At 36.2% G+C, this 26,033-nt stretch overlaps 1 protein-coding gene across 1 annotated transcript in view; it reads left to right on the forward strand.

The window, feature by feature from the left end:
• The window catches only part of LOC150063042 (histone deacetylase 9-like), an 89,644-nt gene that overhangs the window by 29,132 nt on the left and 34,479 nt on the right, over positions 1–26,033 (forward strand). The window contains exons 3-7 of the mRNA XM_090333626.1: positions 14,648–14,703; positions 14,951–15,038; positions 19,494–19,628; positions 21,270–21,389; positions 21,704–21,801. Coding sequence (XP_090189752.1) covers positions 14,648–14,703; positions 14,951–15,038; positions 19,494–19,628; positions 21,270–21,389; positions 21,704–21,801 — 497 coding nt within the window. The remainder of the gene's footprint in view (positions 1–14,647; positions 14,704–14,950; positions 15,039–19,493; positions 19,629–21,269; positions 21,390–21,703; positions 21,802–26,033) is intronic.

A 26,033-nucleotide genomic window follows, 5' to 3' on the forward strand; every position in this document is an offset into this window, starting at 1 on the left:
ACCAACCACAGAGTGAACTTCAACAACAGTTCTCGATGCCTAGGAGAGCACAAAGACGAATTACGACATACATAAATAATCAAAGTCACACACAAAGCCCAAAAGGAAACAAGAGCGAAGGGACGAGAGAGATGTCACCATCCCAAGAAATGACACCTGAAGAGACAAGAAATATAACTCAAATCAAGGAGATGATTTTGGAAATGACTAACGAAATTAAGGCTGAATTCCAAAAACATAAGCAAGAAATTTCCAAGGAACTCTTTGAATTCAAAAGAAAAGTGGAAGAAAAGTTCAGTAACCTCTCCCCAGACATGATCAGCTCAGTGTCCACACTTCAAGCAAAAATGGAGGCATTAAACAGCAGATGGACTGAGATGGAGAATAGAACATCAGGAATGGAAGATAAAACACAAGAACTGGAACAGAGAATCGCCACCTTGGAAAAATCAGTCAGAATCCACCAGAGAGAGCTCCAGGAACTGTCAGATGCAGCAAAGAAGTCTAATCTTCGTATAATAGGGATTGAGGAGGGCACAGAATTTCAGGACAAAGGTATGCAACCTTTATTCACCAAAATCATAGCAGAGAACTTCCCCAACCTCAGTAGGGAAAATATTCACATTATTGAAGGTTTCAGGACTCCAAACAGGCAAGATCCTAGAAGGAACTCATCTAGACATATTATAGTAAAACCACTAGACCCGAATACCAAGGAATTGATTTTAAATGCTGCAAAAACAAAGAAGGAGCTATACTATAATGGGAAGAAAATTTGAATTACAACAGATCTCTCCATGCAAACCCTAAATGCAAGAAAAGCTTGGAAAAACATCATTGAGGTCCTGAAGACCAACAACTGCCAACCCAGACTGATATATCCAGAAAAACTACCATTTGCATTCGAGGGAGAAACAAGAATATTTCACTCCAAAGAGAAGCTTTATGAATATGTGCACACTAAACCAGCATTACAAAAAATAATAATCGAAAGCAAACTGTAGAACATCAAGAACCCCCATCAAGAATCAAATATCTATAATTCAGTAAACACAAAAGGGGAAAAAAGAGAGAGAAAGAAACTTAGAAGTAAAAATAAATAACGACAATGGACACTGACCATTTCTCCATAATCTCCTTAAATGTGAACGGGCTGAACAATCCAATCAAAAGACACAGAGCAGCAGACTGGATTAAGAAACACCACCCATCCATATGTTGCCTCCAAGAGACACACCTCACTGCCAAAGACAGAAACAAATTCCAAGTGAAAGGATGGAAACGAATTTTCCACTCCAATGCACCATGCAAAAAAAGCAGGAGTAGCAATCTTAATCTCCGACAAAATTAACTTCTCAGTAAAATCAGTACATAAAGATAGAGACAGCCATTATATATTAGTAAAGGGTACAATCCATGCCCATAATATTACAGTTATAAACTCTTTTAGAATTACAGAACAAGATAGACTCAAACACAATCATAATGGGAGACCTCAATACACCACTCTCAACAAATGACAGGCCAACACAAAAGTTAAGCAAAGACACCATCGACTTAAACAACACCATAGCCCAGCTGGGCTTAACAGATATACACAGAGTCTTCCACCCGAAGGTGAAACTTTTAACATTTTTCTCAGCAGCACATGGAATACACTCCAGAATAGATCATATAATAGTTCATACAGAAAACAAGCAGATACAAGAGGTTTGATATAATCTCATGCATTCTATCAGACCACAGTGGAGTCAGACTAATTCTGAACAATGCAGTCAAAGTCAAAAAACTTCAATCACTTGGAACTGAACAACACACTTCTGAATAACTCCTGGGTAATAGATCAGATCAGAAATGAAATTAAAAACTTCCTTGAATGTAATGACAATCAAGAAACAGCACAAAAGAACTTATGGGACACAGCAAAGGCAGTTCTAAGAGGCACATTTATCGCACTAGGAGTGCATACTAAAAAGACAGAGGAAGAGCACGTAAATAACCTAAAAAAAACCTGAAACACCTAGAGAAGCAAGAAAAAGTTAATTCTAAAACAACTAGAAGGACAGAAATAACACAAATAAAATCAGAAATTTCAGAGATTGAAATAAGATCTACTATACACAAAATTGATAAATCAAAAAGTTGGTTCTTAGAAAGAGTCAACAAAATAGACAGACCCTTGGCAAGATTAATCAAAAAAAGGAAAGGAGAGACTCAAATAAACAAGATTAGAGACCCAACGGGAACAATCACAACTGATTCCCAAGAAATTCAGTCCATAATGAATAGGTACTACCAGGGCCTATATTCAAAAAAACAAGAAAATCTATTAGAAATGGATGATTTCTTAAATAAATACTGAACAATGATGAGGTAAACAAATTGAACAAACCAATTTCTTACAACGAAATTGTGGAAGCAATCAGGGAAATGCCAGCCCAAAAGAGCCCAGGTCCAGATGGATTCACTGCGGAATTCTACAAGATGTTTAAAGATGAAATAACACCTATACTCTTGAAACTCTTCCAAGAAATAGAAAGAGAAGGAGCAATACCAAACTCATTTTATTTTATTTTTTTGGTTTTTTTTATTGTAATTAGTAAAAGGGTTACATGATATTTGCCAGATAGAAGGTGCATTAATTCACATACATTGATACCCTTTCACATGTCTTGGTACCCGTTTCCCTCTCTCCCCACACCCCCCACCCGTCTTGGTTTTCCCCCCTTCCCTATCAAATTTCAAATATCCAAATACAAATAAATTCAATATATCAGATAACAAAGTGAGATACTATACCAATATGAGATAACCAAGGGACAGCAAAGGAGATGAGAGACAACATAGTACATTAAGGACAACAATCATTCATTATATGGCTTTTGTTTCACTATCCTGGAGGTCCTTTCAATTAGCTTCACATTATATGTCCTTATGTATCAAGATTTTGCTCTATTGCAAATCTCTGCTAGTAGAGCCCAAGGTTTCTACTGATTATGACGAATGAGGGAAACCATTGAGCCTAAGTTCCTTTGAGTCTGGCTTACTTCACTTAATATGATCTTTTCTAAATCTTTCCATTTCCTAACAAATGGGGGCGATGTCATTTTTTCTGACAGCAGTATAGAATTCCATTGTGTACAAATTCCACAACTTGTTGATCCACTCATCAACTGAGGGACATCTAGGTTGGTTCCATATCTTTGCTATGGTGAATAGTGCTGCAATGAACATTGTTGTGCTAGTGGGTTTACGGCCATACCACCCTGAACGCGCCCGATCTCGTCTGCCCAAACTCATTTTATGAAGCTAATATCACTCTCATCCCCAAACCAGGGAAAGATCCAACAAAAAAAGAAAACTACAGACCTATCTCTCTAATGAACACAGATGCAAAACTCCTCAGTAAAATATTAGCCAACAGAATCCAGAAACAAATTTAAAAAATCATACACTATGATCAAGTGGGCTTAATCCCACAAATGCAAAGCTGGTTTAATATTAGCAAATCAATCAATGTAATACATCATATCAATAGAGTTAAGGATAAGAATCATATGATAATTTCTCTGGCTGCGGAGAAGGCATTTGACAAAATACAACATCCATTCATGTTGAAAGCACTAAAAAAATAGGAATAAAAGTTTCATTCCTCAAAATAGTGAAAGCCATATATGAAAAACCTACAGCCAGTATTATACTAAATGGTGAAAGACTGGAAACATTGACCTTAAAATCAGGAACTAGACAGGGATGCTCACTCTCTCCACTTCTCTTCAATATAGTGCTGGAACTCTTAACCAGAGCAATAAGGCAAGAAAAGACATCAAAGGGATTCACATAAGGAAAGAAGAAATTAAACTATCCCTATTCGCAGATGACATGATCCTCTACTTGAGTGACCCAACAATCTCCACTCCCAAACTTCTAGAATTAATAAACCACTTTAGCAAAGTGGCAGGATAGAAAATCAGAAGTCAGTAGCCTTCTTGTAAACCAACAATACACAAACAGAAGGCCAAATCAAGAAAATGATCCCATTCGCAATAGCCCCCAAAAGAATAAAATACTTAGGAATATACTTAACAAAAGATGTAAAGGAATTATTCAATGAAAACTATAAAAGCCTGATAAAAGAAATTAAAGAGGACACTAGGAAATGGAAAGACATCCCATGCTCATGACTAGGGAGAACTAACATAGTGAAAATGGCTATACTGCCAAAATTGATATACAAATTCAATGCAATCCCCATCAAAATTCCAAAGACATTCTTTACGGAAATAGAAGATATAATCCAAAGATTCATATGGAACAAGAAAAGACCTAGAATAGCCAAAACAATTCTAGGCAAAAAGAGCAATGCTGGTGGTATTACAATACCAGACTTCAAACTCTACTAGAGAGCCATAATAACAAAATCTGCTTGGTATTGGCACAAAAACAGACCAGAAGATCAGTGGAACAGAAGACCCAGAAATAGAACCACATACCTATAGGCAACTTGTATTTGACAAAGGAGCCAAAGATATACAGTGGAACAACACAGTCTATTCAATTATTGGTGCTGGTAGAACTGGGAAGCCACATGCAGAAAACTGAAAATTGACCCTAGCCTTTCACCATGCACAAGCATTAACTCAAAGTGGATCAAAGACCTCAACGTCAGACCGGAAACCATGAAACTGCTATATGATAAAGTAGGAGAGACACTGGAACTCATAGGCACAGGCAAAAGATTCCTGAACAGAATCCCAGTGTCACAACAGATAGGAGAGAGACTCGATAAATGGGACTACCTAAAAATAAAAAGTTTCTGTACAGATAAAAACATAGTTGCAAAAGTAGAGAGACAGCCAACCAACTGGGAAAAGATATTCACCAACAATACATCTGACAAATGCTTAATATCTAGTATCTACAGGGAACTCAAGAAACTAATCCCCCGAAAACCCAATAAACCATTCAGTAAATGGGCAAGGGAACTAAAGAGAGACTTATCAGAAGAAGAGATTAAAACGGCAGAAAAGCATATGAGAAAATGTTCATCATCTATGGTCATAAAGAAAATGCAAATAAAAACAACCCCAAGATACCACCTTACCCCAACAAGAATGGCCAAGATTTTGAACTCAGACAGTTGCTGGCGGGGTTGTGGAGAAAAAGGAACCCTACTACACCGCTGGTGGGAATGTAGACTAGTTCAGCCACTCTGGAAAGCAGTGTGGAGGTTCCTTAAAGAAGTGAAAATAGACCTTCCCTATGATCCCGCCATACCACTTCTGGGCATCTATCCTGAACAGCATGACCCAGGATATAATAAGGACACCTGCTCAGCTATGTTCATCTCTGCACTATTCACAATAGCCATGCGATGGAAACAATCCAGATGCCCTACTGCAGATGAATGGATACAGAAAATGTGGTATATATACACAATGGAATTCTACATAGCCAACAGACAAGATAAAATAATGGCATTTGCAGAGAAGTGGATGAATCTAGAGCAAATCATGTCGAGTGAGACAAGTCAAGACCTAAGGAACAAAAGGCGCATGGTATCCTTAATATGTGGCTATTAAATCCAAAGAGTCCAAGAGCGAGGACTCAATAACTGCATACACAAAGTTATGGACATGGTAATGGAAATATAACTATATAGACTTAAAAACCTATGATTCTATAGACATAATGTTTTATTTCATAAATTAATATGTTTCTATGACATACAAACCCTTAGCCTAATTTTGATTAAGTTCTAAATACTAAGTCCCAGTGATTGTAAATAGAGATTCCCTCCTTGAACACTTGTTTGTTAAACTTGTCATTTAAAATATAATGTAAAAATCAACATTTATAAATTCTCTAATAAAAAATATCCAACCAATGCAAGGATAAGGAATGCTTGTAAATTCTTTCATGAAAGTTGATTATAATGCATCATCGTGAGATTTTATTTTTTACATTGCTAGGGCTGTGGCTTCCAGTGAAGTAGTACAACTACATGAGACATTGCCTACAAACTTCCAGTTCAGCAATTGCCTTGAAAATAACAACTCAACCATCACAGCTTGCTGGAAAACTTTTCTTTTTCCATGCTGTGCTTGGTTTTGATACATTTTATTCCACCGAGCACTGATAGTTTAGTACATTTAGAATTACTTTAGCAGTGATACCCATGATAGAGAAGCAATTACTGTGCTCTGGATTTCACCAAGGAAATTTAAAAACAAAATCTCAATTAGCTGTTCTGACACGCTCAATTAGTTTCTGGATAGTTGGCGGCTAGTACTAGGCAGAAACCATGTTTCTCCACAGGATGGATTTTTATATCCCAAACTGAAACATTTTTTAAAAACTAAGCAAAAGTAGAATAATTAATCAATCATTTACAACAAAGAGATTAGTCATGTCACCTCTTGTCATTCCATAGAGACCATATACATTTTTTCTGTTCTCTTGATTAGAATTCTAGATTTTATCCAGGATTAAGTTAGTAAGTCACCCAGTAGCATTAGTTTAAGTTCAAATCCATTGATCACTATTTCCTAAAGTCTGCATAAATAATATATACATTTCTGTATTAAAGTCTGTATTTATTATGGATTCTTGATACAATGTGGTTTTGCTGCATCATTTTTATCAGTGATGATTGTCCCCTTGTTTCTCATGAGATGGAGATGTGGCTTATTCTATAAGTGTTGAAATTCATAGTGTTTTTTTGTTTGTTTGTTTGGTTTTAACCATCCATTGATTGATTGCCTACTTATTCATGGGGGATGAATGAGACCTGAAACTATGCATTACTTCTGTTCATTGGGCAGTCATAATAAATGTAACATTATTTTACACATTCTGAGTTTCATATACCATCATTACCACAGTAATAGAAGAAAAAAAGAAGCATTTCACAGTGGTTCCCGTAATTTCCTTAAGGCCTTTCCTTGATTTGCATAGGAAAACTTCACTCTGTATGGTGAGATATATAAAAATAAATTTGACATTTTGATACATTTGTTCAAAGCATGTAGATTTTACAAGTTATGAAAATAGACCAGTCTGAAATGATTAGAATCTCTTTTTGTCAAATCCATCTTTACATTTACAAAATCATAGATTTTGTATTCTTTCCTGGAGTTCTCATGGCTCTCTAGGGCGACTGGACATTATCCTCTGTTTCTCTACATGGTGATGCCAAAAGTCACAGCACTTCTTCCTACTAACAAAGGAGAAACACCCATTTCACTAATCTAACCCACTAAAAACAGAGTGGGGCTGTGAGCACATCCAGTACTTAAAACAAAATGATTACTGTTGATAATGTTGAAATAGTACTGCCAAAGCTCTACAATTAGTCATGCTCACATTGGAGAGAATATAAACTAGAATAGAGCAAAATCAGATGATTAAGATGAAAAATTATTTCACCAAGTAGTATCAAGCTACAGAAAAGGTCTGTGGTTTGCATTTGCTAGGATCAATTACCTCATCTTTATAAACTTCAGTAGAATATATATCAGACAGTATTTTCATGGAGTAATGTACCCTTACCCCCAAATCAAAATTTTAGGGAATAATACCATATTACTAGGTTTTACTATTATAATCTGAATAGAAGATGATGTAGTAGGAAAATCACATGCATTCCAAAATTTAATTAAACAGACTTTTTAAATAAAATGTAAATTATTATCTATTGTTATTAAATTCCTTTCAAGACTAAAACATTAAGTTATCAGTCTTTTGATATATATTATATACATTTTCTAGCTCGGTTTTTGAAGCAGGTCTATGTGGCTGAGGTTTATGGTTCTTTGGCTTCAGATTACTTGAAAAATATGCATTGAATATTTGAAATATTAAAATATAAAAATGAATATTTAAAAATAGTCAAATATGCAAAATGTATTCTTGACACAGGGGAAAACCTAACCTACGTGGCATGATGTATAACAAATCTTTGCCTGGACCATCAAGAGGTGCAGAAAATGTTAACAAATTCCCTGTCTAAGAAGCTCAGAACATATTGTGAAACACAGACATTATTATTTAAAATATATTCAGTCTATTTCACCCAAGTATGTTAGTCAGCCTTTTGCCAGTATGACTGCTACCTAAATAGATATAATATCTGTCTTTCTACAAATACCAGGCTGCTGTCACATTATTTAAAGATATTGAGATACTTCCGGCTTTCTCATTTGTGCTTAGATTTGATTTTGGTATTAAAGATTTTTTTGTTCCCATATGAGTTTTACAACTAATGTTTTTTTCTATTTCTATGAATTTTGTGTGATTTTGATGGGGATTGAGTTGAATCTGTAGGTCATTTTTATGTTATGGTTATTCTCATAGTATTATTTTTTCTAATCCATAAACATTGGAGAGGGAATTCTCAATCTTTTATTGGTTCTCTAAAATTTCCTTCTTCAGTTATTTTTTATGGTTCTTTTTTAAAATAATTTTTATTGTGATTAATAGAAGGGTTACATTATGCACCTGATAGAAGGTGCATAACATCACAAACATTGATACTCTTTCTCATGACATGGTCCCCATATCCCTCCCACCCTCCCCCGCTTATCTTGATTTTTCCTCCTTCCCTATCCAATTTCAAATAACCAATTAAGTACATATAAAATATATCAGATAACAAGGTGAAAAATTGTAACAATATGAGATAACCAAGGGATGGCGAAAGAGATGAGCGATAACATAGTACATTAAGGACAACAATCACTCATTATTTGGCTTTTGTTTCCTTATCCTGGAGGTCCTTACATTTAGTGTTGTACTATTTGGCCTAATGCCTCTAGATTTTGTTCTATTGTAAATCTCTGCTAGGAGAGCCCAAGGTTTCTACTGATTATGACAAATGAGGGAGACTATTGGGCCTATGATCCTTTGAGTGTGGCTTACTTCACTTAATATGATTTTTTCTAAGTCTTTCCATTTCCTAACAAATGGGGCAATGTCATTCTTTCTGACAGCAGCATAGAATTCCATTGTGTATAACTACCACATCTTGTTGATCCACTCATCAACTGAGGGACATCTGGGTTGGTTCCATATCTTTGCTATGGTAAATAGTGCTGCAATGAACATCATTGTTCTAGTGGACTTAGTATGCCCTTGTTTCTGGACAATTGGTAGTAGTGGAATTGCTGGGTCATAAGGAAGCTCTACATTTAGTCTTTTGAGGAACTGCCATACTGTTTTCCATAGTGATTGAACGAATTTGCACTCCTAACAGTGTAGTAGTGATCCCTCTTGGCCACATCCCTTCCAGTATTTGATGCTATTAGTTTTCTTGATCCTGGCCATTCTAACTGGAGTGAGGTGGAATCTTAGAGTTGTTTTGATTTGCATTTCTTTTATGACTAGAGATGTCGAGCATTTCTTCCTGTGTCTATAGGCCATTTTTGTTTCTTCTTCAGAGAAAACTCTCTTTAAGTCTTTGGCCCATCTATTAATGGGATGGTTGTTTTTTTTGGAGATTAGTTTTTGAGTGATTCAATTTTTTTAGCTGTTGCTATATTTTAGATATGAGGCCTTTGTCCGTTGTATGGTTAGTGAAGATTTTCTCCCATTCTTTAGGCTTCCTAATTAATTTTCTAGCTATGTCCTTTGACATACAGAAGCTCTGCAGTTTAATGCAAATTCACCCTCAAAAATCAACTTCTGTCCTCTATGCCAACAGCGAGAGGAACAAGGCAACAATCAGGAAAGGAACTCCTTTTGCAATACACTCAAAGAAAATAAAGTACCTAGGAATTATCTTAACTAAGAATGTAAAGGACCTTTTTGATGAAAACTTTAAAACCCTGAAAAAGGAAATTAAAGCAGAACTGAGGAAATGGAAAAACCTCCCATGCTCCTGGATTGGAAGAATCAACATTGTGAAAATGACAATCTTGCCAAGGGCTATCTACAAATTCAACACAATACTCATCAATATCCCAATGTCATTGTTTAAAGAAATAGAAGAGGCAATCCCAAATTTCATATGGAATAATAAAAGACCCCATATGGCAAAAACACTTCTTAGCAGAAAGAACAGTGCAGGAGGAATTTCAATACCAAACTTTAGACTCTATTACAGAGTTTTAATGATCAAAACAGCTTGGTACTGGCACAAGAACAGGCCTGAAGACCAATGGAATAGAACTGAGGACCCAGATATTAAACCACAGAGACCTATGGCCACCTAATCTTTGACAAGGGAGCCAAAAAAACCCCAAAAAAAACAGAATGGAAGAAAGACAGCCTCTTCAACAAGTGGTGCTGGCAGAATTGGTTAAGCACCTGCAGAAAACTAAAGTTGGATCCTTCTTTGTCACCCTGCACTAGAATTAACTCCAAATGGATCAAAGACCTCGAGGTAAAGCCGACACATTGAAAACTTTACAAGAAGGAATAGGAGATACACTAGGCCTCCTTGGCACAGGTCAAAACTTTCTCAATAAGGACCAAGAAACACAACAAATCAGAGAAAGGCTGGATAAGTGGGACTGCATTTCATTTTTATGTTTCTTATAGAAATTTTTCCATTTCCTTAGTTTTTTTTCTGGTTTATTCATTGATTAGTTGATTGAAGCAATCATAAATGGTGTAGTTTTCCAAGAAATCATGATACTGAAGGAACCATATGAATATTGGCAGCTAATTATTACTCCCGAAATGACAAAAAGATAGGTAAAAATATAAAGACAACTATAGAAGGATTAGACATAATTATGAGCACATAAATTTGCGTAATAGATGTGCAATCAATAGGACCTGGTTATGAACTAAAATGAAACAGAAGAAGGATAAAGTGAAACTGCCATTAAGACAACCCATTGGCTTTTTATTTGACACAATGGCTAATTATTGTATGATTGGTAAAGATCGGGAGTTTGATGTTGAATATTTTCTGTTTCAAGAGATGTTGAGGTACACAGCAAAGATGTTGAAAATGTGGACTGAAACACTGTTCTGTGGCTCAAGAAATTTCATTCTTGAAATAGAACAACTTGCCTTGTTGTGAATCCACAGCAGTAATGACATTATCTGAGAAATGTGAAAGAGAAGAGAAAAAAGAAAGCCTAAATTGTAACCATAATTGGCTACTATTGAATTACCTAATAGTTAATGAGCAGGAAACTGATTAGAAAATACTAAGGAAGGTAAGGATATCAAGAGAGAATGCAGATATAGAGGCCATAGGATTAAGTATTCTAAGAAGAAGATGTAGCCAATGGAGTTGATAGCTACTGAGGTGAAGGCAGAAAGGCCATTGGTGACCATTTGTAAGACCTTTTTTTTTGCCAGTTCTGGGGCTTGAACTCAGGCCCTTAGCATTGTCTTTAGGCTTTCTCAAGGCTAAGACTCTACCACTTGAGCCACAGAACCACTTGTGGCTTTTATTTTGTATGTGGTACCCAGGAATCAAACCCAGGTCTTCATGCATGCGAGGTAAGTGCTCAACCACTAGGCCAAACACCCTGCCCAAGACCTTCTTTAGTACCTTATAAATTAGAGAAAGTCAAAGGAGTCCAGATGAGAAAAAAGAGAAAAGACAAAGTAGTAGGTGCTGACTTTCTGAGAACTGGATTGTGACAAGGGGAAGAAATGGAACATGGTAACTGAAAGACTGATGGAACTGAGGCTAGATATTACAATTTGATCCATCGGTCTCCAAAATAGTAGATATCCGAGGCTACTTGAATCTTAAAATGGTTATAATTTTAAGGAATTTTAATTCATAGGAATTTAAAGGTGTGCTATATAAATGATAGAAGAGTATGAGAGCATAAGTTCAAAATTGTAGGCCATGAGCCAGAACTTGGATCACGAGCTGTATTGTCTCAGTCATCTTATTAAATTCTATTTTATCTTTTACTGAGTGAGCTAATCCTTCCCCTCTGGAAATGTTGTAGAGGTTGGATGGCTTTTAAAGGGCTTTTATGATCTCAAAACAACAGCTAAAACTAGCTAAAACCTCCATTTTATCTTTTTCTGTTGGCCAGTGTGAGACATAGCAAAGGAAACCCTGACAGGTTTCAGCTAAGCAAATGGGAACACAAGAAGAAACATGGAGAATGTAGGAATTTGGCTGTTCCTGAAAATACAAAGGCTTATTAGGTGGATCTTGATAATAGTGAAGAGCTTTGTTGAAATTGCTAAGGAGGACGTAGTCAAGCTAAGCTCAAGTAGTTTCTAAAACATTTTACCAAAATGTTGGAGGGTATGACAGAGGAGTGTAAAGCAAAGGGCAGACCTTTTGTTCAAGGAATTTGGCTACAAAGAGAAAGACAATTAAAATTATTTTTATTGTTGTTTTGCTTTGTATAATTTGTAAAATATTGTTTCTATTTTGTTCCCCAACATGAACTCTAATCTGATTGGCTTAGTGTACCCAACATGAGTTCTTAGGCTTCCCCTACCCAAAATGCTCTTTATTTCCTTTAATAGTTAAATGAAGGCAGATTCTCCAGCCCCGGTGACATTTACCTCTCAACTTTTTCTAGGTTTTATAATATCTTTTACTGTGAAAATAATTAAGCTTTCTTATAAGCCATTTGGAAAATATGTGAAATTACAAAGATAATGCTATACATTACTTTCACTTAGATATATTTATTACTCTTCTATATCAGCAGAGGTATCGACACAGAGCATTTTCAACTTTTCAGTTTTCTAAGTGGAAAAATACAATTTCTTACTAAATGTTTAATCTGAGTTCACTTCATTACTAATAAAACAATATTTTTTTCTTAAATCTCTTAGTTACTGGAGGTATTGGCTCTTTGGTTTGCTTAATCATGTCCCTTGCCTAGAAAACACAATTTTCAGTTTAATATTGAAAGTTTTATTACCTTGTTAATCTGAACTTCTTTACATTGGTTATATTTTCCATGACTCATATCTGCTGTGCTTTTTTTTTATACTAGCTATTGTCTTCCCAATGAAATTCTCCATTCTCAGAAGACCTTTCAAACTCTCTAATCTTACCCTATTATGAGTCTGAAGAGTGTTCTTCACTCTTTTGCAGTTTCTTGCATGTCAGAGCCATAGCAAGTACATTAAGAATAATAAAAGGAGATATGTTTATCACCATTCTTGTGTCCGTACTTGGCATTTTGTAATTTGACTTCTGTCTTGATCTGTTCTCTGCTGTCACACAACCCCATCACAGCTTTCCACTGGTCCAGTCAGGTGGAGTGCTTACTTTCAACTCTATGCTAAACACTTTCATCAATGAACAATAGAAGTTGACTTGGCTTTTAGTTCCAGAGCTGTGAAATGCAGGAGCCTGGATCACTTCCCTCATGCTTCCTACCTACTTAGAACATGGTGAAAGACTGAGGGAAAATGGAAGAAATTCTGGTCAAACCTACCCATTTCATCAGGAATCCGGAATGTATCCCTGAGGACAGACCTACTGATGAAATTGCCCCTTAATGATTCTACCTCTTAATATAATCCCTTGAGATCAAGATTTCAATGCATAAAATTGACAGAGGGGGCACAGTCTAACAATATTGACTGCTAATTTGGTCTGAAATGATCATTCCATACAGTAAACAAAAAATATATAAATTAACTCATTGCAGTTAATAACCATGACATGAGTGTGTAAATGTGTTTGAAGATCGAGGGCATAGGTGATTTTTCTTTATATCTTTTTGCTTGCATTAAAGATTTAGGGAGAAAATAAAATCTCTAAAGTATATTTATATTATTTCAAAAGTTTTAGGATTATGCATTAAGGCAAAATTCTTCTTGGCACATGTTACTTGAATCATAGTTAAGTGAAAGGTGGTGTGAATCGTGTGATAGATGATTATTTTTCACATCAGACAACCCAACTTTTCTGAGCATGCTGGCTTTGTAAGGATTTATAGTTCTCTGACTTCATGCTGGAGTTACCTCAGTCAGCTTTCCGTGATGCATTCCAACCAATCTGGAGGTTAAAGCATTCCTTGATCATGGATAGATCAGATTGCTGCTCAGTCCTGGAATTTTTTTTTATAAAATTCCAGAACTTGGGCTAGAAATTGACTCAGAGAATCCAATAAAGTTGCAAGTCTTGGCAGTCATCCAAGCTAAGTTTATAGACTGGAAGAAATATGGGCTTTCCATTGTTCTCTTTTTCACCTTTTTGAAGTTTCTTTTGTGTCTATGTGAGTGTGTGAGTGCCAATTTATCATTTTTTGGTACTGTAATGAGAATAACCATGGAGGGGACACAGCTAAAGAATTTTCACTTTGGACTTTTCCTCATCTTTCCAAACCTTGACCCAAACCTGCACTAGGAGTGAATTTCTTTTCCCTCTGTAGTATGTTGATGTCATAAAGTAAAAGTTGTTCTTCAAAATGAATCACACGAGAATAACAGCTGACATGTATGTCTGCCAGCTAGGTACAACTCCCACATCTCAGTCTTCCCTCTGTGGGAACCTTCTTTTTGAGACATGATCTGAGAAAACATAATCATATGTATTTTGTCTCTGTCCTTCTATGACATGGTTAGGGGGTCAGAGTCAAGTTTGAGAGTGAGCCTCTAAGAATCTGTGTGTTCTTGATAAAAGTGGAGAGCATAAAGCTGAAAGTAAGCCCCTCCTACCTGACCTGACCGTTGGAAACCTGTCTTGTTCTTACAGAATGGGTTTGCCATTGTGCGGCCCCCAGGCCATCACGCTGAAGAATCTGCAGCTATGTAAGTACCAGAGACTGTTGCCCATCTACTAGCACCATGGTTCCTGGCAGTCACCTGCCCTGTGCATGTTTCTGAAGCTTCTAATTGTTAGCAGATGGACTGAAAAAAAATCTTTCAAGGTACTCCCAGAAGCAGATTTATGGCTTCAGAGATCATATAGCATTTTACGAAACATTCTGAACATTATTTATAATGGTTTTCCTGCATGATTTGCTTTCTTATTTCTCTGTTCTTCTTTATTCCGCAGGGGCTTCTGCTTTTTTAATTCAGTTGCAATTACCGCCAAGTACTTGAGAGATCATCTAAATATAAGCAAGATATTGATTGTAGATCTGGTATGTATTCCCAGCCAGAGCTGGGTTTTCAGTGACTGTAACTAAAAGGGAGGGGATTGGTATTTCTCTCTTGTCTTGCCTTTAGCACTTGCAAACAACTGAAGGGTGTGTTTCCTTTGAATGTGGAAACTCATTAAATTCAGAATAGCAGTACTGAAACCATAAACATTCACGTTTCACTTTCATGGTGTTAACTGCAATTTAATGACAAGAAGGCCCTGATCAGGGCAACTTTTATGGTCCTTAAATGAATTGATACTTCCACAGTTAAAATAACCCAACAGAACCCAAATTTACTTTTCCCTACAGAATATAGACTTTAAATAGTCAGATGTGCTGGAAAGAATGCTGTTGCTTTGGTAACCAATTGGCTACTTCCCCTGGTTTGCAATCATGTCGCTTGTTGTGCAACTGTGGTATTATTAAAAACAAGTCAGCATGTCATTCTTTCTGAAAAGATCTCAAGTCTCAGATGCCAGTTTGGGATGACTCCTGCAGGAACTCTGAGTGATTAAAGAGTCACAGACATTGGATTTAGTCTTGCATTTTAATATGATACATTCTTATACCACAGTTATAATTCGTTTAACAAATGCTTGGTTTAAATGCAGATGACACTTGGCCGGTTGTCTAAAGAATATTCCTGAGGACTGAGCTAGAGATCTGTCCATGTAAAAAGACCAACCCATGAAAGAGCAAAAAGAGAGCTGAATGGTGATTTATGAGCCACGCTTTCCGATCGCCTCCAGTTCAAGACGAGGTGTAATAGGTTGTCTGACAAAGCATAGACAGGAAATGAACCCTGGCATCCAAACTGAACCTGCTACATCTGCACTTAATTAATTTTTGCAGGTGATAAAAGATTTAAAGGCAAAATACGTTAAAGCCCCCCCTTTTTTGAAGTGCAAGGCTCAATAGTCTAAATCTTGCTCATATCTGCACTCATAATTAAATCTTATTGGAAGTCATGGCCTTACCCTCCAACCCTCGGATTTAGTTAAGCAGGCACACCAAAGGGAGCACAAACAGAGCCATGTGAAGAAATACTTAGTTAAGGTAAAGATAAAAGGAATAGAACACTGATAAACACTACTAGTTTTGGATTAGAATAAATATTTTTGTATACCTTATGGTTGTCTTTTTGAAAACGTATTTCTTTGTGAAAAATATACATTTTTCTTAATATTGTTTTTTTTTGTATGTGTGTATGTGTGTATGCCAGACCAAAGGCTTGAACTCAGGCCTAGAGCTCTGTCCCTTAGCTTTTTCACTCAAGACAGGTACTCTACCATTTGAACAACAGTTCTAGTTCTAATTGTTTAGTGTTAAATTAAAGATAAGGATCTCACAGACTTTCCTGACAACACTGGCTTTGAATCTCAGGCCTCAGATCTCAGTCTCCTGAGTAGCTAAAATTACAAGCATAAGCCACTTACACCAAGCTTAAATTTTAATGTATATCATAGTTCATCATCAAAAAATGTGTCAAAAGCATAGGTCTGTGCCAGGTCTTTGGCCTAGTGGTAGAGTGCTTGCCTAGAATGCAAGAAGATCTGGGTTTGATTCCTCGGTACCACATAAATAGAAAAAAAAAGCCAGAAGTCGTGCTGAAACTCAAGTGGTAGAGCTCTAGCCTTGAAAAAGTCTAAGGACAGGGCTCGGGCCCTGAGCTCAAGCCCAGGACTAGGGGGGAAAAAGCTTAGGTCTACTGCATCCTGCAGCAAAGTATTACCATTTTGCATGATGAAGGAACTGATATGTGTTTCTCCATATGAACTCAAAAGAACATTTTAAATAGCTACTTGTTTTTTCAAGAATTATAGTACATTTAGAAAATGAGCACAATCTGGGGCTGGGAGTTTGGCCTAGTGGTAGAGTGCTTGCCTAGCATGCACGAAGACCCGGGTTCGATTCCTCGGTACCACATACATAGCAAAAAGTCAGAGGTGGTGCTGTGGCTCAAGTGGTAGAGCCCTAGCCTTGAGAAAACCCAGGGACAGTGCTCAGGCCCTGAGCCCAAGCCCAGGATTGGCAAAAAAAAGAAAAAAGAAAATGAGCACAATCTGCAAATTCTGTTCTACAAAGTTAAAAAAGATAGAAGACAAGGAAGGTGAATATTGAAATATGTGTACTTAATGTTTCTAAAAACATAATTTTATTAAAATTATATGGGAGGGTTACTAGTCCATTTCTCCTTGTTGTTCAGAGACTTATAACATTTACTTTCTAAGAAATCTCCTTTATTTCTCATTTTGGGATTGTGCAAAGATAATCAATAATGGTCACAAAACCCCTTTGAAAGCACATTGGTCATATCCAAACTCATAAATAATAAATTATAAAATTGATTGGCAAGCTGTAATATGTACTTTATGATAGATGGATTCTTTGTACTGTAGAGGACTTTATATGTACAGTTTTACTTTGTACATTCATATATGAATAAAAGTCTACAGGATATAATCTGAAACGATTTATAAAATAATTTAGTTGGTAGCTCCCAGCAGTTTCCTGTAAGCTTGCCGGCCTTTGATTATGAACCGGCTTCATTATCCAATCATAAAAGATTCTCATTTCCCAGCAGGCTCTAGCAGACGAGAAGTTTTTGTTTCAAATTCTCTCGGTGTATGAAGTTCTGTCCAAAGGGTTGCCTCTGAGATCACCGCCAGCTCACATATTCTTACTTTCAAGTCTTCCAAATTCTGCAGCTGCAGGGCTACTTAGAGGAAATTCCTGTTTCTCCCAGCTGCTGAGAAGGAAGTTTTAAAGTGCCACGTGGCGCTGAGACCTCAGTTCTGGCTGACAGGTCCATTCTGCATGTTAGCAAAGGAGAGGAGAAGGAAGTGTTTCGGTGGGAGAAGTCCTTCATCCTGGTGTGTCCAAAACCATTTACTATGCCGGTGGCATGGTGAAGGACCTCTACAAATTCCAGGGCAGGGAGAAGGCAGAGCTACTCCATTGTCTAACAGCTAGATTCAGCTGTTTTATATGGCTAGTAAAAACAGAGCCAGGGTAATGACTCACCTCCTACCTGGGGTCACAGCCAAATCCAGAGATGTTGAGGATTTTAGGCAGGTAGTATTCAAGTGGATCTATAAAACTCATTTATTTAACTTCCTCTTTCTCAGAAGATAACACACACACACACACACACACACACACACACACACACACTCACACACACACTCACATTGTTCGGACTGGGAACAGGTGCACTTGCTTAACAGCTTGCAAAAGTGTCAGCCATTGTGGTCAGGGAAGTACCCTGTCCCAGAAGCTGATTCTATTGCAGGACTCATGAAGTGATTAGTAAAAGTGGCTTTTGGTCAGAAAACATTGCTCTTTGAGTTCTGTTATTTAAAAAGAAGAATTTAAAAAAAAAGATGAATTAATTCAACTACCCTTAGATTTGAGAAAATCCCACTGTTGGTCAAATTTAGATCTTTTTCACAAGTCCTTATGCTAAATTATTATAAGTGATAATTCTACAAGTCTGCAGTAGAATGTTTGCAGGTAGAATTCAAAGCTATTTTACATATAACTGAAGGTATATTTGTTCCATACTTTTGTTCAGAATTAGCTTTCACAATGTACTTTTTTAACCAGAAAAGTATTTAATTGATGTTTTCACCTCTCTAAGTATCTTAGAAGCTTAAGATCTATTTGGGGAATTTTAAAAGATTCACTTCATTTCCTTATTAATTTCTCACAGCATCAGTACATTTTTTTTCTTATCTTATATAGTATGTATTTGTTGCTATGGAAAAATAAACCTCAGATCATTCCTGAGAAGTTGAGTTTGTATGAATATTTTAAAGCAAGGAAAACTGAAAAAGCAAAAAGAAGAAAAGATGATCTAAAGATATACTGTTATAAATTACTGCCCAGAATAATATACATCAAATACATGAATTGAACTTTTATCTTTAAATGCTTAGTGACTATGAATGTGTTAGAATTGATTTGTGTTTTAATGAATAATATAAGTTGAAAACATTACTATACTGATGATAAAATTGTATTTCATACGCAGAAGTACATAACTAACATATATTTTTCAAGAAAAAATGATTTAATATTTGAAGCCAATTTTTGTCTTTTAATTTTGTCTTCTTAAATAAAAATTTTCAATGTCCTCAGAGAAACTGGAATGATCAATTTAATTTATTTCTACTTTTGCAATTGTGGATACATTTGTGCCCAAAACAAAATGTGTATTAAAACGCTATTGCAAAGGAAATTGAAACATTACTGTAGTGTCTTTGCCTAATATCTTTTTTATCCATTTTCTATATGTCCAGTAGTAAGTACAAAAGACTCTGTGGCTTAAATTGTTCACATATAGGAAATGATTTAGCTATCCTTTCTTATATTTGAATATTCAGAAAGCCAAGAATTTATATATGTATATATACATTCAGTAGTTTATATTTTTTCTTATGTGTGTATCTTTAGCTGGCACAAGATTCTGAGGTTCTCATTATACTGTTGGGTGCATGTTCTACACAAAAGGGGAAAGCAATGTTATGTGTCTACGACATAGATGGCAAACTCATTGCAGGTGTTCTGAACCTACTAGCAAAGAGTATGGTACTCTGTAGTTAAATGCAGAGCTGCAGGTTGGTGTGGGTACAAAGCTCTACAAAGTAGGATAAGGAGAAATAATGCACAAAAATGTCACCTCACAAAGCTGCTAAGGGTATGAAAGAGATAATGTATATAAAGTCAGAATTAGATTCACAAGTCAATCTAAACTTAGTTTCTGTGTACTTTTAAGAATTAACAAAAGACATAAGCTTCTGTTTTATCTTTTACAATATGAACAATAGTACACATACCATTTAAATATTGAATAACTTATGCAGATTGTTTATGCGTGTCACTTAAAAATTATAGGAGACACTATTGAAAAGAGAGTAATTCTTATTTACATAAAATGAAGCACCATATAGTTAAATAATTACAAATTAGCAAATGTTTCAATAACACAACCATTATGTTAATAATATAGCAATAATACTCTGCTGAGTACAAACTAATAGGTTTTTGACTTTTAAAAGTGGTCCATTTCCTTTTTTGTCCAAATGATACTACACATATTTATCAGTCTCTAACACTGGAAATATTTCAGTGAACCTAACTTTTAAAATGTTATTTATTTTATTTTTCTTATTCTCATATCCATTCTAACACATATCATACTATAAGTAATAAAGAGACATGACAAATTTTGAATCATTGTCATATATAATTGCTCTACAAATTTTTCAGTCATTTTAACAAACCAGATTTTTTTTGTTTGAATGGCAAGGGAAGGAGAGTTGTAAGGGGGAAGAAGAAAGTCAGAAAGTGTCTGGGAATAGAGACCATATATAATATTAAAATTAGACAGCTTGGACAAGATTGTACAAAACTCTATGCTCTCATCCTCCATTGGCTCATGTGACAAAAGCTAATGAGCTCATGGCTCCTGTGTCTTCAATTTTTGCTGTCATGACTTTACCAAAATGAAGAATGAAGTCCTTTCTGCATCTGGCATCTCTTTTGAAGTGACGCTAACTGCTAGGGGATTGCTAACTGAACTGAAGGCTTCAAGAAAGCCAATTTATTCAGCTGGTTGCAAAGCCTTTGACCTTAATGGTGGGACTTGGCAAATCAACGCACACACGTATGTTTAGTGTTCTGTCAAGAATTACGAAAATGCTCTGTAAGCCATAGATCCTTCTGCAAAAGACTGGTTTGGAGTTTAAACATTAGTCTTTTTTTTTTTCCAGAGGCCAATGAGGCTAGTTAATTAAGCCTGAGGGGTTATGAACTGTTGGCAGTTAATAAGTCATAAAATTCCTCCATAAAACAGGATGCGAGATTCCATCACTGAAGCAAAAGAGTACAAAGAGCCGGTGTATAAATATCTAATTGTACCAAAGGACTGGGCTTTCTCAATGACTGCTCATCTGGTGTCTCCAGGGCATGCTCGCTGTGGTTTCCTGATTTTTAGAAGCCAGTTTAAAAAATGAGTGCATTAAAGCGTAATTTGCCTGAAAGTTCAGGAAGTAAAGGGGGGTGGTGTGGGAGAAGGCTGAAGGGGGAAAAGAAAAAGAGGAACAAGTGAGAAGACAAACCATGAGAAGGAGGGAAAGGTTAGGAAGACAGGCAGCTCAAAATCAGAAATGTTGTCTCCGCATCAGTTAGACGGGACTGTATTTGTCATCTGTTTTCTTTTCTCTGTAGGATGTGCACCATGGAAACGGTACACAGCAGGCCTTTTATGGTGACCCCAGCATCCTGTACATTTCACTCCACCGCTATGATGAAGGGAACTTTTTCCCCGGCAGTGGAGCCCCAAATGAGGTTCGGTTTATTTCTTTAGAGTCCCACTTTTATTTGTATCTTGCAGGTAATTGCATTGCATGATTACCCCTAATTTTCTTGTCCTTTGCTGGTGTTTTAAATTACATGAGATTACTCGATTGTCCCCCAGGACCAAGAACCAGTGCAGTACAAGTGCATAACCCAGAGCAGGAGTTGTCAAGCAAGGTTGAGCTGACTTGATGCAGTGTTTGATGCTTCTGTCAAGACTTCCCATGGGATTGTTTCCTTCTCTTCTTGCTTTACTTCCTGTGGCCCTCTTGTCTACCCACGGTGGTGTGCTTTTCTCTTCTCAGGTTGGAACAGGCCTCGGAGAAGGGTATAATATAAATATTGCCTGGACAGGTGGACTTGATCCTCCTATGGGAGATGTGGAGTACTTGGAAGCGTTCAGGTTGGTACCTTCCCCTCTGCAAGTGGCAGCTTAGGGAACTGCACTGTCTGAAACTCCAAAGGTGAAGGGGAAATGTCCAAGTCTAAGCAATGCCAAGTTTTGCTATAGAGCCACACAGGAATTTGTATAAGTGGTATGTCAAGAGCGAGTTGTTTTCATGCAGGTATATTGGCCTGGGGCCCAGATATTCTTGATCCTTTCCTCATTTTTTTTTAAAGGAGAGGGGGGTCAGGGAGGGGGAGAAGGGACTTTTTTCTGTTTGGAAAATTCTGCCAATATTCTATGATGTGACTTAAAATAGATCTTAGCATAACACATGCTCTGAAAAGTCCTTCAGTACCTTCTTAAGTTTACTTGAACAGTCACTTCCCAGCTTCCCAGCTTCCCATGCTGGATCAATGAATCCCTTCCTTCCACTGCACATGCAGCACATGCCTGGTGCTTAGGGGTTAGTTCAACTTAAACACTTCATCCTTGGCTAACACATCTGCTGGTAGAGGGAATGGATTGTGCAATTTCTCCCTTTATATTAAAGCATTAGCCAATCAACTAGTTGCTTTTAGATTCTTTAAGAATATATGAAAAGTACCCCTGCTAGATTTGACGCTCTTTCTTCTTTTTTGTTTCTAAGTAAAGAACATTAAAAATTACTTTTAACAAGAAATAGAAAGCTTTTTCTTTTTTAAAATGGAATTTAGAAGTGATATTTCTTTCTCAAATTATATAAGTGTATATATATATATATATATATGTTTGGAAAGTTCTCTGCTTTAAGGAGAAATACCAGATTATGTCAATATTTGTTCTACCTGCAGGATATTAGCAACATTTTTACCTGTCAGAAACCCATAATTTATTGAATGTTTTGTTACAATGAAAGCAAGAACAACGTCAGGAAAAAATAATTAGGAGATATTCAGAGTTTGAGATTTGCCACCTATAAATTTCCAGGAAGAAATTTTTGTTGATATGTATTTAAGACATAGGGAAATAATGGGATAATGTTTCAGTAAATCAAATTAAATTTTGTGCATTTCTGTTCTCTTGTATCATGTACACTTTATTTTCTTACTTGAAGAAGTTTTCTTGTCAAGTAAAAGGACCAGAAAAATGCCATAAAATGACTATTTCTTTAAAAATTGTACTCCTAATTTTATTAAAGTGTATTGCTAATTTTTATTATATTTTAGTATGGTTTTATTATAGAAAAATATTAAAATTTTACTATTTATTTATTTATGGTGGCATTTATATCTAAACATAGTGTCCTATGTTTGCTAGGCAGACATTCAATCACTTGAGCCACACACCCACCTCTTATTTTTGATGTAAATATTTTCTTGATGAGATCGTATATTGGGGGGGGGGTCTAATTTTAGACTATGATCTTCCGAATCTCCAGTTCCAGAGTTCCTGGGATCACATGTATGTGTCATCACATCTGTTGACTTCAAAACATATTTTCTTTTCTCTTCTTTTTATTTTTATGGTAATGTATAGAGGGGTTACAGATACATTTGCCAAGTAGTATGTGCATTACTTCTCACATATTGATACCCTTTTTCATGTTTTTTTTTTGTCCCCAATTTCCTTCCCTCCATATTTTCAATTAATATATTCAACTTGATATTTAAAATAAAACGTGGAATTTCCTCACATTTCTGTTTGGAGGGGAAAACTATAAATAGCTATAATTCTTGCAAAAATTAAATACATTTATGAAATACAAATTTTACCCATATGATTACTTTGTCTGATTATCAAACATTCATTGCACATATTCATTGCACATTCCAGGCACTCTGGTGAGAGCTTGTAATTCAGACGTCTTTTCTCTCAGGGAGGATAAAAAAAAAATGTTTGCTTACTGTTCCCACCTGTAATCCTAACTACTCAGGGTGAGATCTGAAGATCTCACTAAAGACTATGAGGCTGTTATCTCCAATTAATCACCAGAAAACCGGAAGTGGTGTGGTGGCTCAAGGGATAGGGCAGTAGCCTTGAGTTGAAGAGCTCAAGGACAAGGCCACGCCCAGACTTCAAGTCGCAGGACCAACGGGGAAGAGAGAGAGAGAGAGAGAAATTAACATTCGGGAAGTTTTACAGGGAAGTCTTCATCAAATGTTCTTCAACTTCTGCTTTTGAATACGAATAGGAGTTTGTAAACAGGAAAATGGAATTGGAGTAGGGGATGTTGGGTACGAAATGGATAGAATAGCCTGTGAATAGCATGTTATCATGAAATGATTTCTCTTTGTTGCCTACAAGACAGGAAGATGAGATTGGGGAATAAAAGTGGACACATCATTAAAGTATGCCCATCTGTCTGTCTGTCTATCTGTCATCTATCTATCATTATCTGTCTTCTTTTGCAAATTTTGGCTTTAGTCAGTCAGATTCATATAGCTTTGGGTGTACTATTATGTAACTGTATTGCTGTGGTTCGTAGCATCCCAAAGGCTCATGTGTTATGGCTCAGTCCCAAGGGATAGGGTTGAAATCTGATGAGGTAGAATCTCAGTGGAAAGAAGATAGATAATTGTGATCATGCCACTGAATGGGATATTTGGCCATAGGTCCCTCCAATTCTCTCATTTTACCCCAGCCCCTGTGAGGTGAAACGTCCCCTTCATCTCACACTAGTGACCAGGATGTCTTGCCTCACCGTAAGACCAACGTACCATGCACTGAAGTAAACTTTTCCTCCATGTAATGTGATTATCTCATGTTAATACTTGATTATGTCATCGTAGTGGAAGAAAATTAGCTAGCACCTTTAACTTTCTTAACAAAATCCGATTTCCTGACATTTAAGTAGAAAAATTTTGGCCATTGGTGTGTAGGTATGGGAAATGGAGAGGTTGCAGCTTGTAAACTGCCTTTTTGCTTTTCTTAGTTTGTAAGTGTCTCTAGACAGTGATATCAGCCTCTTTGGGTGGACAGCTTTATTCACTGTGAAAGTATAAGCATGATGAGAAGGAAAATGGCTGCAGATTTTCCCAGCCAAAATGTGTCCTATGCAGCACCCTTGTGACTCCAATCATGTACTTTTACAGTGGAAAAATGAAAATTATGCAAACCAACATTTTTATTTTGCTATGAGACTGAAAGATGATTAAAAGAAATAATGGAATATCCATTATATTTAAAATTATACCTAAATTATTTCAGATGGCTTCTTTCTTCCTTCCAAACAGTTATCATATCCCTGAAATAATTGAAGGGTATACTTAAGACTTTTCATGAGTTTTAAAAATAGCAATATCAGATTTCTTTTATGCTCAACTAAGATATGTTTCCAAGGCTACCATTTTATAATTATGACTGTTTTTATTGGGATCTTATATGTCAAATCCTAGATTCGATTTTTTTAGTAATTCTTAAGTGCTTTCTGTCCATCACAGCAATACTAATTAGAAGAGATTAGATAGGAAGTTGGTTTATATATGCCACTTTGCTACTTTTCTTCAGTTTGGTACAAGGAGTGGTAAGGCAGAATAAACTATACCATACTGTAAGACCTTTGCTTCCCAGGTGCCTCTCATCTCAACCCACAAATGACTAGTGCACAATGAGAGAATTGCACCTGATGAGTGGGAGAAGATTCTGACTACAGTATGAGCATTGGAGAGTTATGGGTATAAGGGAAAGTAGAAAAGCCTTGAAGAATCATTGGTCTCTCAAGCAGTATGATTTACAAAGAACTTTGAACATTCATTTTTAGGACTGTATGATTCCCAGATGCCTTCTCATCTTTTGACAGATGTTTTGCTGAATGCCTGCTAAGCAGTCTCTATCACAATCATTTCAGAATGTTCTTTCAGTGTTTCTAAATTCTTCATAGTCCTGAAATCAGAATAGGCACATTGCTTTTTTACCCTAAAATTCAATGCTTTAACCATTAACTAAATATTAAAGTGATTGTTTTATATAAGACCATTGAGACAATGCTTATCTTATGCCTCTATATTAAATAGAAAAAAATCTTCAAGTGTTGATATGACGTAGCATTTCCTAGTGCAGAATTAGCATAGCACTACTCCTTGCAATTCTGCCTATTTTGTTGAGCAAATGAATGAATGAGTAAATATACTAATGAATGAATTAAAGAATGACAATCATTTTCAAAGGTGTAACATAGATAAATGCTGACCATATCCACAGATGCACACAACCATAGATAGAAAATATTTGGGGAAAGTATAGAATCTGTACAGAATATAAAAATGTAA

This window comes from Megascapheus bottae, chromosome 5 (assembly GCF_031878675.1).
Source record: "Megascapheus bottae isolate mThoBot1 chromosome 5, mThoBot2.hap1, whole genome shotgun sequence".
NCBI lineage: Eukaryota > Metazoa > Chordata > Mammalia > Rodentia > Geomyidae > Megascapheus > Megascapheus bottae.